General features: G+C 37.5%; 1 protein-coding gene across 1 annotated transcript in view; it reads right to left on the reverse strand.

The window, feature by feature from the left end:
- The window catches only part of LOC140728970 (ufm1-specific protease 2-like), a 51,322-nt gene that overhangs the window by 10,898 nt on the left and 25,176 nt on the right, over window positions 1-15,248 (reverse strand). The window contains exons 4-8 of the mRNA XM_073048147.1: window positions 14,500-14,563; window positions 13,011-13,165; window positions 9,554-9,746; window positions 3,587-3,730; window positions 3,256-3,420 (exon numbers count right to left, since the gene is read on the reverse strand). Coding sequence (XP_072904248.1) covers window positions 3,256-3,420; window positions 3,587-3,730; window positions 9,554-9,746; window positions 13,011-13,165; window positions 14,500-14,563 — 721 coding nt within the window. The remainder of the gene's footprint in view (window positions 1-3,255; window positions 3,421-3,586; window positions 3,731-9,553; window positions 9,747-13,010; window positions 13,166-14,499; window positions 14,564-15,248) is intronic.

Here is a 15,248-nt window from a genome sequence, read left to right on the forward strand (position 1 = left end):
AAGCAGTAAATGCTCCTAAAAAAGGTAGGATGAACAAGGGAAGAAGGGAAATGAAAAGACAATTATACATAACAAGATTCTTCAGGTCACATTATTTTATAACTGTAGCAAGGTTCAATGCATAAAATGTAAAATCAGAGGACAGAGAACTGTCTCTAGCTGCTATGACTGATCAGCTGCTGTGTACAATATCTGAAATGTATGTGTGAAGTACTAAATCTGTGAGGGTGAAATGAAGAATTAAACATTGAGGAGATTGTTGGGAAGTAGAGTAAGGTTTCAGTTTTTATTTTGGTTCAGTTCAGGATTTTTTTTAAACAAGTGTTTGACAAGATTAGTGTATTTCTGTTATCAAAATCCATTAAGTGCATTGACAATTTTTCTAAGTAACAATGGAGCAAAGTGCAGAAAACCCAGAAGCATGCATCTCAAGGCTTTTATTGACATAATGGCCACATGTTCATTACTCACTGCACTTCTGGTGCATCACAAATCATTCCCAAAACCCTTTGTAACCTCTGTCGATTTTACAGCAGGTATTTGCCAGAGTTCTCACTGTAAGGCTTCATTTGTGAAACAGCTCAACAAGGAATCTATTCCCTTGATTCATCAGTGCCCCTCCCAATGCATCATCACCCCAATTCATGATAACATTCTCCTCTTCCTCAATGTTCTGCTTCATTGACATCATACCACTCCAAAATCTGAGACTAGATTTTTAAAATTGTATTTGTGATACAATGCATAACTGCTCAGAAAGCTGCCAAATAATTTTGCTAATAACTACAAAAATGACAACTGGACATTTATATGATGCAACTGGCACAGGTTATACAGTACATATGTAAACACCATTCAGAGATTTTTGTTTTAAGAAAAAGAGTTTCAAGTATAGTTGAACACTATGCAATAAGTACCACAACTCTTTTTTGATTTAATATCAAAGGGTTATTATTATTGAAGCAGCTTTAGATAACTGGCCCTAATACACCATCCTGGTCTCCAAATAGATAATCACCTTCTTTGTTTTAAGTATCAGTTGGTCATTTTAGTTGCTCCCTGCTTCCCACCCCCGGCACCCTGCAACAAGAATAGAATGAGGGTGCAGGTGAATGGTCCCTGTAAGCGTCATCTATTGTAGGGCAGATGCCATTTGAAACTGATAAATGTCAATTCATCTTACCACTTTGTTTGGCTGACAACAGAGCCTTGGGCACTAGGTACTCTTTTTTTTTTGTCAACAGAGGACTCCTGGGCAATTTTTTTGCAACAGCAGTGGAACTGCTTGGCAAAAGAAACAGTTTGATCTAGAGCATAGTTCTTAAATATACCATTCCAGACACTGCAGGAATCCATATTCTATGCTGCATCTACTGCAGAGTGGTTTCTAGACAATCATTTACAAGCTGGAGACAGGAGTTGCAATGGTGATGCTTGCAGGAAGAGACTGAAGATTGATCCAATCAGCACTTTGGGCTGAAGATGATTGTAAATCATTTGGTATAGAGGCAGCCACTGCACAGGATTGGAAAAACCTGCAGAAAGTTGTAAACTCAGCCAGCTCCATCATGGGCATTATCCTCCCCAGCATCAAGAGCAACTTCAAAGAGCGATGCATCAAAAAGGCAGCATCCATCATTAAGGACCCCACATCTAGTACATGCCCTCTTCTCATTGTTACCATCAAGGAAGAGATACAGGAGCCTGAAGACACACACTCAATGTTTCAGAAACAGCTTCTTCCCCTCTAACAGTGAACCCATGAACACCACCTCACTATTTTCTATTTTTCCCCTTCCTTTTTTGCACTACTTATTCAAATCCTGATACCATATGCCCATAAATCTATGCACTTTTTAAATCGATGATATTCGTAGAGACTTCATCATTAGGGTGGTTGCTAAATTATATGCTATTATGGATAACTGTATGTTGCAATACCACAGATTCAGCATCATAAATAGCAGGTCCTGAATTCCAGGAGCATTCCGCAGGTTAGTCCTTCATTTGATTATGTACCTGTACTCTGATGCAGTACATCTCATTAATTAGGTGATTCTTTGTGCAGGTTTATAACGACACAACATTTGACCATAGACAGTATCACATCTGAATTAAATCACACTTTCACCCTGCTTTTATAGATGCACATATTGCATGTGAGAAGATAAATAAATTTCCGGATAAACATGTTCAATTACCCCTTCTTCACCAAGAAAATTAATTTTATACTTCCCTGCTGCAAATATGCAACTGTGCTTATATCAGAATCTTTGGATTGTTCAGTGTTCGGGGCAGAGCCAAGTTTTGCTAATTTTAGTCAAATGAATTTGATATATGAGCAATTCCACCTTGTCTCATGCTCCTGCCAACAAAACTGCTTCACATTGAGTTTTACTTTAAGATAATATACAATGATTAAATGACAACCACCAACAGAGATTAAGAGAGCTCTTTGATACCGCACACCAAGTCTATTATCTCTGACAAAATTGGGCATTGCCTTTAATTGCTGAAACCTTGTTTCAAAATTAGAATAATTTCACAAAGTTATCTATTTATTGATACATTGAAGTTTCAATCATGCAGTGATAAAAGGAAGAAATTCTTTACTCCAAGTGAATTTATCATATTATCTTTCAATATTATTGAATAGTTTTGGAAAAAATGTCTTCATAACTACTTTTACATATTCTAGCACAAAAACATACAGTAATACATCATAGGAATAGGCCCTTTGGTGACCCATGTCTATGCTAACCATAATGCCAAACTCAACTAATGCCATCTACCCTTGCACAATGTCTGTATCTGTTTATTCCTTGACATTAAAATCTCGCTATGATTTTTGCATAGGAAGTACAACAGCCAATTTGCATATTGCACAAATAATAATGTGTTTTTAACATCTAGATAATCTGAATCTGTTTCTTCCAACTCTTCTTCAAAATAGTGTATGGAATCTTTTACAACTACAAGAACAGATAGGGCTTGGTTTGATATCCTCCGGAGAAAAGTACGTTCCTGCACTAGAGCATAAATCTAATGTTGTCCCATGTTTCTCCCGTAGTGGCACTTGGACCATGACCATTTTTGATTCAAAGATGAGTGCCACACACAAAATCACAACTAACACTGAAACAAACATTAAATAAAAATGTAAGCATTTTGTTGTACCAGGATTCCTGGTTAATAAATCCAAAAGCACAAATAAAAATGAAAAAAAGAATGCCCTTCAGAGGGATTTTCTCATACCTTTTGGATTTCCCCATGAGATGGAGTATCAATGTTGAGATATCCCTGAAATTTGTACCAGGAAATGATGGTTTGCAAAGCACGATACGCGCAACCCCATCCACTGTCATTTATATTATCCTGTACATAGTGATGGTAGTTGTATGAACCATGCACCAGATGAACCTATTCATAAACAAAATATATTTGTTTAAAAGTGCAAAATATCCAGTGAAGTTATGATTTACAAATGATTTAGGCAACATTACATTATTTGTAATTGCATGAATGTTTATATACCGGTAGTTTTTTTTGACACACACAGCATGTAGATATATATTTAGATATGCACCTGGAATTCTTCAGCGTCAGGAAGAAAAATGTACTTGTGTATATTTCTCAGATACTTATTCATCAGCTCTTGATTTGGAAAATCATAAGCCATTGTACGCCGAAAGTAGGGCTTATCATCAAGACCAAGTACCTCATGCAGCTCCTACAAAAATCAGATATTTAATTCGTTAATAGACTTGCATTACTTCTAAAGAATACTGTGTAACAAATGCACTATTATAGATCTGTAAACACTAATTTTAATACAAGTTTCTTAGTCAATTGAAGATCAAGTTATTTAACGTAGAAAATTTTTGCACTCAAATTAATTGCGCTCCTTTCTCCAACCCTAGACTATAATCAGCATTATGGTACAACAACAAAAAATTATTCTAACTATTCAGAAGGTCATACAATATCCACAGGAGTGAAGCAGAGATGACAGTCCTGGTGAAGGATTCTTAATCAGAATTGGAAAAGGGAGAAATCAAACATTTGAAGTTACACAAGAGATTTTACAGATGCTAGAAATCCAAAATTTAAGTTCAATTTCAATACATATATGTCATCATATACAACCCTGGGCTTCATTTTCTTGAGAGCATACTCAATAAATCCAATAACCACAACAATCATTGGAAGACCAACACAAACTGGATGTATAACCAGTGTGCAAAAGAAAACAAACCTCACAAATACAAAAATAATATTAATAAATAAATAAGCAATAAAAATTGAGAACATGAGATGAAGAAGAGTCCTTGACAGCAAGTCCATGGGTTGAAGGAACAGTTCAGTGATCAGGCAAGTGACGTTGAGTGATGTTATCTCCTTTAGTTCAAGAATCTGATGATTGAGGGGTAATAACTATTCCTGAACCTGGTGGTGTGAGTCTTGAGGCTCCTGTATCGTTTTCCGAATGGCAGCAGTGAGAAGAGAGCATGACCTGTGTGATGAGGGTCCGTGATGATGGATGCTGCTTTCGTGTGACAACATTCCTTGTAGTGGTGGGGAGGGCTTTACCTGTAATGGACTGGGCCCTGTCCAACACTTCTTGTAAGATTTTACATTAGTATTTCCATATCAAGCTGTGATTCAGCCAGTCAATATACTCTCCACTGCACATATATAAAAGTTTGTCAAGGTTTTAAATGTCATGCTGAGTCTTTACAAACTCCTAAGGAAGTAGCGGTGCTTTCTTCTCAATTGCACTTAAGTGCTGGGCCCAGGACAGATCCTCTGAAATGATTATACTGAGGAGTTTAAAGTTGTTGATCCTCTCCCCCTCTTATTCCCCAGATGACGACAGGCTCATGGACTTCCCTGTTTCCTCCTCCTGAAATCAATAATCAGTTTGTTGCTCTTGGTGACAGTAAGAGGTTGTTGGTATGGCACCAGTCAGACAGATTTTCAATCTTCCTTCTATATGCTGATTCGTCACCACCATTGATTTGGCATAAAACATTGTCAGCAAACTTGTGTAGCCACAGTCATAAATGTAAAGTGAGTAGAGCAGGTGGCTAAGCATGCAGCCTTATGCTGCATTTGTGCTGATGGAGATTGTGGGGGAGATGTTGCCAATCTGAACAAACTGAAGTCTGCAAGTGAGGAAATTGAGGATCCAATTGCACAAGGTGGAATTGTGGCCAAAGTCTTGAAGCTTACTGATTGGTATTAAGGGGATGATAGTATCGAATGCCAATAAAGAGCATTCTGATGTATGCACCTTTGCAGTCTAGATGTTCCAGGATGAAGTGAAGAGCCAATGAGATGGCATCTGCTGAGAACCTGTTGCTCCAGTAGGCAAACTGCAACGAATGCAAGTCGCTTCTCAGGCAGGAGTTGGTATGTTTTATCATTAACCTCTCAAAAACACTTCATTACCATGGATGTAAATGCTACTGGGCAACAGTCATTAAAGATGCTCACACTTGGCCTCAGACTGAAATCACAGGATCATTAGGTGCTGTGGGAGTTTGTGGTGGCTCCTCCATGTCTTAGCAGTCAAAGCGAGCATAGAAAGCACTGAGCTTACCTGGAAGTGAATCCCTGTTATCCAGAATAAAACAAAATGCCAGAGAAACAGCACATTTGAATTTGCAGAAGGTGAGTGTTGGAAAGAACAAAGAAAAAAATCTGCAAACCTGCAATGATCAATTAGAAACAAAGCAAAATAAATGGAAACAAGAGAGACACAGACAAAAACTAACTTGTGGCTACCCGGAAATGTTAAATAATAAAAATTTAGAAGCCAAAATGTAAACTTCACTGCATAGCTTGCACCTGTGTAAGTCGCAACTAAGTACAAGACCTACACACCCCCAACCTTTCCATAATATGGCTTTTAATTTCAACTTTCTGGAAAAATCCCATCCTTGAACAAATCATGTGACTGAACTGCATTAGAAAACTTGCACAGATTCCTCATTTAGAAAGCTTGCAAAGCTTGAAGGATGCCAGGAATAGAAGGATGGGAGGGAAGTTGAGAGGCCAGCTCAACAGCAGTTTTGGAGCAGAGTGGTGGGGTTGGGCCACCATTCAAAACAATGTAGCAAATTAAATACAGTCCTAGTAAAATGCCATGACTGTGCGTGTGTATTGTAAGGGATTCAAAAGAAGTTGGGCATCAGTTCAGTTTCTGTGCCTTGCTCAAAAACAGAGAAGTTATTTCAGCAGGAGTCAACTGCTTGCTCTTTGGCCACGTGTGGAATATAACCTCTTCAATAGCCTAGTCTATAGTGCCACATCAACACCTTTCTCATTCCTACACCTAGGACTCAAATCTCACTTTGCAGCTGAATCCTTGAGCTCCTGACTGACAGACCACAATCAATAAGGATAGGCAACCTCCACCACAATTATCCTCAATACAGGTGACCCATAAGGCTGTGTTCTTAGCCCCCCTCTCTACTCCCTGTACATTCATGACTGCATGGCCAGATTTTACTCTAACTCCATTTATAAGATTGCAGATGATACCACCATAGTCAGGTACATCTCAAATACAGGAGTTGGAGAGCACAGTGACATTGTACATGAAAACAATCTTTTGTTCAATATCAGCAAAAGAGTTGGACATTGACTTCAGGAAGTGGAGGTGTTCGGTGGGGTAGCAGTGTACATGTTCTTGTTTACATCAATGATGCTGAGATCCAAGGGTTCAGAGCTTCAAGTTCCGAGGACTGAACACCACCAATATCCATACTGGTCAAACAACGTTGACGCCAAGGCCAAGAAGGCTCACCAGTGTCTCTACTTCCTGAAGGGGCTAAGGAAATTTGGCATGTCCCCTTTGACTCTTGTCAATTTTTATTGATGCTCCATAAAACCATCCTGTTTAGATGCATCATGACTTGGTACTGGAACTATTCTACCTGAGACCAGAAGGAACTGCAGCGAGTTGTTTTCTGAGCTCAACACATGATGGCAACCAACCTCCCTTTTATGAATTCTGTATATACTTCCCGCTGCTTCAGAAAAGCAGCCAGCATAATCAAAGACCCCGGGCAGCCCAGATAATCTCTCTTCTCCCTTTCCTATCAGGCAGACAATGCAAACCTCTGAAAGCACATACCACTAAGGTCAAGGACAGTGTCTATTCTGTTGTTATGCCTTTTGAATGCTTCTATAGAAAGACAACATGGACTCAACCTCCAATCTGCCTTATGACCTTGCACCTCATTGTCTGCCTGAACAGCACTTTCTCTTTAATTGTAAGATGCTATATATTCTGCACTGTTATTGTTTTACCTTGTAATACTGCAATGCACTATTGTAAATGAATTGATCTGCATTTACGGTGCCTTGGAACACGTGACAATAATAAACTAATTAACCAATTTAATTTACATAAAGACAAATACACACGGTGTATTTATGTGAATGAAAGCGATCAACTGTCTGGAGAAAGTTAAGTAGACTAACACAAGTAAAAGGAGCAGGAGCAGGCCATTTGTGGTCTCTGGCCCATACCCATTTTCCTCATATCTAACTGCAAGGCAAAAAACACATGTTGGGGCATTGGGACTTAAAACAGAGAAAGAGCAGAGGTCCCACTTCATCCACTCAAACAGACTAATTAGGAGTAATAAGACCTTCTAGCTGCTTTGGGCTACTGTAACTCTGTGTTCCCATTAAACTCTCACTCATTAATAACTTATGCCTTAAAAATATTCAAAACCATTGCTTCTCTTGAAGCAGAAAATTCGTAAGATTGCTATCTGCCTGAAGAAAAATATGCCTAATATTAGTTTAAAATGGGCAGCCCCTTTGAGTCAAACCCATGTAAAGAATGAGTTCCATTTTTACAGATATTCTTAACTCAATTTTGTCTGCAAGTCATAAAATCCGTGTCATCAAATTTGCAGATGACACGATATTGATAGGCCTCATTTTCAACAATGATGAGATGGCCCTCAGAGGAGAAGTCAACACTCTGACACAGTGGTGCCAAGAAAACAACCTCTCCGTTAGTGTTGAGAAAACAAAGGAGTTGATTGTGGACTACAGGAGGAACAGAGACAGGCTAGCCCTGATTGACATCAATGGGACTGTGGTTGAGAGGGTGAGTAGTTTCAAGTTCCTCAGTGTAGACATCATTGAGGATCTCACCTAGACTATACATCGTGGCTGTGTGGTGAAAAAAGCACAACAGCATCTCTTTCACCTTAGATGCCTGAAGTAGTTTAGCATGAGTCCCCAGATCCTCAGGATTTTCTACAGAGGCACCATCGAGAGCATCCTGACTGGCTGTGTCATCGCCTGGTATGGGAACTGTACTACCCTCAATCGCAGGGCACTGCAGAGAGTGGTGCCGACAGCCCAGCGTATCTGTAGATGTGACCTTTCTTCTATTCAGGACATTGGCAGCAGCAGGTGCGTAAAAATGGCCCGGAGGATCATCAGGGACTCCAGCCACCCCAACCATAAACTGTTTTAGCTGCTTCCGTCTGGCAAACAGTATCACAGCACTAAGGCCAGGACCAACAGGCTCTGGGACTGCTTCTTTCACCAGGCCTTCAGATTTACCAATACAGATTGATCTGATTGCATACCTGACTGTACATACATGTATATAAAACAATAACGTATTCAATCTTAGTGTCTGGGCAATATTCTCCCACATTTCCCCTCTTTATTGCTTGTACATTGTGACAGAGTCACAATATAAAGATTTTTACTTCCTTGGATGCAAGAAATAAAATAAATACAAATACACAAAAATCAAGATATCCAACCATACCTCGGCAGTATTCCAATAAATGTCAAAGGTTCAAAACTGGTAAGAATAATAATTTAAAGTTACAGAAAGGGGAAACCTGTTTTACTGTTCATGGGATTTTTGAATTTAATATTATGGGAGCTCTGTTGTATGTGGAAATATGCTAACAAGATGGGCTTTCATAAGGGGCAGCTTATATTTGTAAACAGTGACTCCAAGTTCTACACATTTCTACAAAAGGGAACATTAATCACATCCACTCAGTTAAGGCTCAACAAAAAGCTGAATGTTTTAAGCAAGTCTCCTCTCACTCTTCTAATCTCCAGCAAATACATACTTACCCTGTTCAGCCTTTCCTCATAAAACTCAATCCAGATATCAGTCTAGGAAACCTACTTTAAACTGCTTCCATGAATAAGGAGAGAATGCTGTACAGAGTACTCGAGCTCTGATCTCCCCAATACCCTATATAACTGAAGCAAATTCAACATTGGTCTAGTGTAGAGACCAAAAGCAAAAATCAGCCGTAACTTAAGAAAGCAGCATTTCTTACTTATTCAAGAAAATCACCTAACGCTTCATCAGATTATAATATATGCAATATTGCAATATATTACCCATTGATGTCCAATTCAAATACACTTGAAAAAAGTAACAATTTAAAACTAAAAAATTATATCTAAAACTTATAAATTGCTCATCTGTACACGTCATAACGCATAGGGAGACTGCATAAATTCAAAAGAACTTTGTCTCTAACCATACTTTGCGTTGTGGTTCCAGTTCTTCATCAGTGATTCCAGCAGGATATATTAGAGTAGTAAGAGTAGGTTGTTCTGGCAATTCAAAGTGAAATGCTTGTGGTATTGGAACAATTTGTCCTTTTGTATATCTCTGAATACACTTCTCCATTTCAATTAGCTGTGAAGAAACTGATTGTACAATTTGATCCAGTAGTCTGCAAAAAAAAAGTTTATGATTAAAAATGCTTTTGAAAGCATAATTTTATTAAAGACTAGTTTTCCTGTCCACTCATTCTCAGCCACTGCTTTCTCCTCACATGATGGTAAATATAGAGCACATAAAATACAGCAAAGGCATAGGCCCTTAAGCCTACAATTTCTGGGCCAATGTAAACTAATCCCCTTTGCCTGCAGGTAGCCTACATCCTTCCATTCCCTACCTGTTCATGTGCTTTTCTAAATGTTGTTATTGTATCTACTTCCACCATTTCACTTGACAGTGCCTTCTAAGCACCCACCACTCTGTGTAAAAATAAAATGTGTCTTGTAACTTTCATTTCTCCTCCTCACTTTAAAGCTTTGTGTTAGTATTAGACATTTCCACCATGGAAACACCCTATCAATTCCTCTCACTGCTTCTATCAGGTCTCTCCTTTTCTCTGTGACACTCAGAGAAAAGAATCCAAGCTCTCTTTATAGCTAATACTCTCTAATCTGGGCAACATCCTGGTGAATCTCTTCTGTACTCTCGCATACGCCTCCACAATCATTCTCTATTGTGGCAATCAGAACTGCATACCATATGTAGCCTAACTAATGTCTTATACAGTTGCACACAACTTCCTGAACTTTACACTCAGTAGTCTCATCAACAAAGGCAAATATCCCTAATGCCTTCTTGCCACTTCCAGGGATCTATGGATTTTCTCCCAAAGTTCCCAAAGGATTTAAATTCTGTTCTTTATTTTGTGTGCCATTTATCTCCTCTATCTTAATTGCAGCACTCAAACCTGTGAATTTTATTTATGAAATTATTGTGTTTTAGTTAAGCGAGGTAGTAAAACAGTTTATAATTACTAACTTCTGAATCAATGTTCTTTCATTTTTATTCAAAGTAATTAATATCCTTTGTGGAATCGTACTAAAACTGTTTCTTTAAATATTAAAACCCTGAAAATAAAGAAAAAAATCTTATCCGAAAATGACCCATGCAAACCTGTAATAAACCTGACCTTAAATCTTTGCTGTCAGGCAATACCACAGATTGCCCTACCATCTGGTGAAGGCAATATCTTGTTAATCAATGCAGAGAAATAAACTGCATTGTTTGGCAGCGTGTCTGCTCTGGATATCAAAAGTTCCCATGTCAAAGTAACTTGTGCCAAAAGAAACCATTTCAAGGCTTGTTTCAAAGTTCTGTAAGGGATTAAATTCAGCTAATCTTTTTGATCTTATTGACACAATGCCAATTTGCATACTGCTTTTGAAATAATCCAGAGATTATATTTTTGAGATTTTTTAATTTCTCAGATTCTTTCAACAGAATTTCCTCCTTGGCCCTATCAATGTAGTGTTCTTCATATGAATTATAACAATCAGATGTTTTCCTTTCTACACTAATCTCCTTTCCTTAATCCTGCCAGTGGCTAGTCAACACAGCTGGGGCTGAATCATGTGACTGCAGCAAACAGTGTCATTCCCCCTTACTACATTATCTCCAAGTATTACTACATGCATTTTCATTCCCCAAGCTGAATGCCCTTCTGTACCACAGTCATGTAATCACTGCTCATTCTCCCTGCTCCCTACTCAACTCCACACAGGCTGCAAGAACCTTGTACCTGATGAACAACGGCTACAGTACTACCCTTTAGAACCCCATGCCAGCCTCGGTCATAATGCTGGATCAATTCTGCAGTACTTAATCTAAGAGGTACAACCGCCTCTTTCAACAAAGCTTTCCTTCTCTCTAAAACATTGCAGTGCCCAAATCTCTAACTACAACTTATCAATTCTGGCCTAAAATTCTTTGAGCTACATTACTTAAGCTACCGATGTTGTCGCCATGGAATAAATACTTTCTATTAGCTCCCATGTACTACATCAACTGCCCATGCATGCCTGCTTAAATCTAATTATTTAAACATCATTCCTCATATCTTGACAGCCTCTTACTCAATGTCCATATCATGCAAAAGATAGTTAATAGGCATTATAATAAATCAACCTGGGCCTTAGTAGAACCCAGAGACTTAAATATTTACCTGTTTAAGTTCTAAGTCAGCCATTTTCTATTAACAATTGAAGCTAGTTAACCTAATCACCAGGCAAACCAAAACCTGCAATTTATCAATTTTTATTGCTTAGTTACCATACGAAATATAAACTTTTAACGGTTAACATAAAAATGAAATAATCCAATTACTCACCAAACCCCAGCTCCATAGTCACTACCCTTAGAAGGCAATTCACGTAATGCTAAAACACGCTGTGACAACATAGGTTGCAATATTAAGCAGTTCAACATCACATTAAACTAATGGACATTATGGCTGAAAGTCCACTACTGCTTGCTCGTACAATTCACTGAAAAATTCACGATAAAATTATCTTGTTTTTCAATAGAATTCTTAATAAATATCCTTCATACTAACATCAATGAGAAAATAGTCGTTTGGAAATCTGATGACAAAAGAGGAATACAACAAATCTATTTAGTTTTTACTCAGAATTCGCATATTTAAATTGGATATTGGATTATGTGCTTCTTCGGGGTTTATTAACATTTCCATCATAAAAAAAAGTGCCTCCCTGTTACAGAAAGTAGCCAATGTTAGCTGAGTAACAATACAGCCATTGCCTTACAGCACAAGTGACCCAGGCTCAGTCCTGATCTTGGGTTCTGCCTGGGTGGACTTTGCATATTCTCTTCTAATTGCTGGTTTTGCAATGATTGCTGCTTTCATTGGGTGCTCTGGATTTAAAAGCAAGTTGGTGGGCAAATTCACCACCGTAATTTGCCCCTGTTGTGTAGATGAACAGCAGAAAATAGAAGGAGTTGGTGAGAATGTGGGGAAAATTGAAAATGGAATTAAAGTAGGATTAATACAAACTAGATGGTCAATAGTACAGACTCAATGGTCTGAATGGCTTGTTTCTGTGCTGTGACTCTATAAATCTATAGACACAAGTTGATATTTAATACTGATCGTTGAGAGGAATCCATAAATTAACAGCACATCAGAATGCTTAAAAATCTTTCCTTGGAAGTGCTTAAGTCAATGCTAAAGAAGATTAAATAATTAGAAATCTAATGCCTCAGAATGAAAGCAAACAAACTTGGACAGCAAATTTCACATCCTGTTGCAAACATTCCACTTTGGTATCATGGAGAAAACCTGCCAAATTCTATTTTATCCAACTGTCATTGACCATGTACATGTATTCAGAAACTACTTAGTATTTAGAATGTCACATACTTTGCCCACTGGTCATCTGGATTAGCAAATATTACAACATCAATAGGAAGAGTCAGCTTAAAATGTAACTGTGACTTGGTATCCTGCTGGATGAACACACTTTCAACTGTACCAGGCCTTGACATCTCAAACAAAAGCTCCAGGTTAATGACTCGCTGAAAAAATAGAAACAGTAATGTCACAATCAAAGTAATTAAAATATCATATGGTTTAACAAGATACAGAAGTTTAAATCATTGAATGTTTAAATGTTACTTTTAATGCAGCAAAAAGAGTCCTATACCTGAAGTTGATCTTACAAATCTAAATAATACTCAGCTCATTCTTCCTTGCTGCTAGGCAGTTCTTAATGTCAATAAATACTTCTACATGATTCCAGCATAAAACAATGGGCCGACAAACAAAAAGGACAGAAAATATGGCATTTTCTGAATAAATTCTGCTTAGATCTAAGGATTCAGATGAGTGTTGAAGTCTTGGGTGGACAAGTTGAGCTCCAATACTATTTCCCAGTTGGACTTTCTATACACTCCAACAGAAAGTTGGATCTTGCTGAAATTTTCTAACTAAACAACCTAAACAATCAAAATAATTGGAAAAATAACACAGCAATGTAATAAAATAGTATAAAAAAGCAAGCAATCTGCTTCTGTAAAATAAGCACACACATGGAAAATCACTGAGTAAAGAGTTTCAAAATGATTTAGAACCAACATAAATCTTCACTTAATAAACTTCTAATAACAAAAAGCAATGGCATTAAGGAAAAGGGTAAAAAAAAACACTTTGTAATTCTTTACAGGTTTCAATATCTTACAAGTAGATTAATACAAGTTCAGAAACAAAGGAGTCAATCAAGTTTCAACCAAAAAGTAAGTTCACTATGGTCCAGAAATGGGCAACATCTGATAATTCAATATGTAGTCAATTTGCTAGGAAATGTCACATAATGTACATTAGATCCAACAGCTCATGCCAGCAACAGAAATGCAAGCACCCAACCCCACCCCTCACCTTACTCTTCCTGTTGTAATTGAATATCTATGAGGGTGGTGTAGTTGATCTAATGATTTATTTGAGAATTAATCAGTTCCAAAAACTGTATATTTAATATGAAAATGGCTTTCTGTAGAAAAATACCAAATCAGCATTGATTATCTATTTTAGGAATAGCATTCAGCCATTTAAACATTCTGTCTTTGACAACGCTGCTGCATATTGATGTTTTAAACAACTTTCCAAACAAGTTTCAGGGGAACTGTGATTCCAACTTCAGTGCAATAAATTTACTGGATGTGAATTTGTGCTATATTGAATCAATAAATTGCTCTGCAAGGGCAAAATCCTGTACAATTAAAGTCATGGTAAACTGCCCCAAATGTGTATTGCTACTACTATACTGACACAAATACAAAATCATTAAATCATTACATATTTTGCATCAGAAATACATGTAAAAGCAAACATTTCTCAAAACTTGTATGCTTACCAGAGGTTCAATTTTCAGAGATTTCTTTTTGGGAATCTTTTTAAGATAGTCATTGACCTCAATGCTGAAATAAAATTATAAATTTGTGATAAGACAATGCACATATAGAAACAACTGCACAAATGCAGCTCATTCACTCATGCATCTAACAACCAATTTGTAAAACATCTTCCATTAATATATTTTTACTTCAACATTGGCATCTATAACGAAAAATTGCACACCAGGTTTATTAAGTGATTATTCAAAGCCTCATTCCATTTTCTGTAGTTCCAAACATACTCAGCTTATGGTCAATCATCAACTCCTACATACTAGACCTGCAATAAATCACATCATACTACTTCGGCCTTAAGATAATTAATTTAATCACTTCATTTAATTTTGTCAGTCACTCTTACATCTCAAAGTACCTAATTTAATTGGAGATTTTTTCATTTCCTTTCATCGTAGGTAGGGTACCAGAAGAAAGGTGGATATTTAATGTTATTCCTTTATCTAAGAAGGGTAGTAGGGATAATGACAGGTCAGTGAGCCTTACATCACTGGTATGGAAATTAATGAAGAAAATCTTGATTTCTGTACAGTTGGAAAGTCAAGAGCTTATCAGGGATAGTCAGCATGATTTTGTGAAAGTCCCGCCTCACTAATTTGATTGAGATTTTTGAGGAGATAGTTACAACTAAGCACTACCTCAGAGCTCGAAACACAGATTGGATTACGACCTCTCTTACTGCCTGTGTGGAGTT

This window comes from Hemitrygon akajei, chromosome 6 (genome assembly GCF_048418815.1).
Source record: "Hemitrygon akajei chromosome 6, sHemAka1.3, whole genome shotgun sequence".
Lineage (NCBI taxonomy): Eukaryota > Metazoa > Chordata > Chondrichthyes > Myliobatiformes > Dasyatidae > Hemitrygon > Hemitrygon akajei.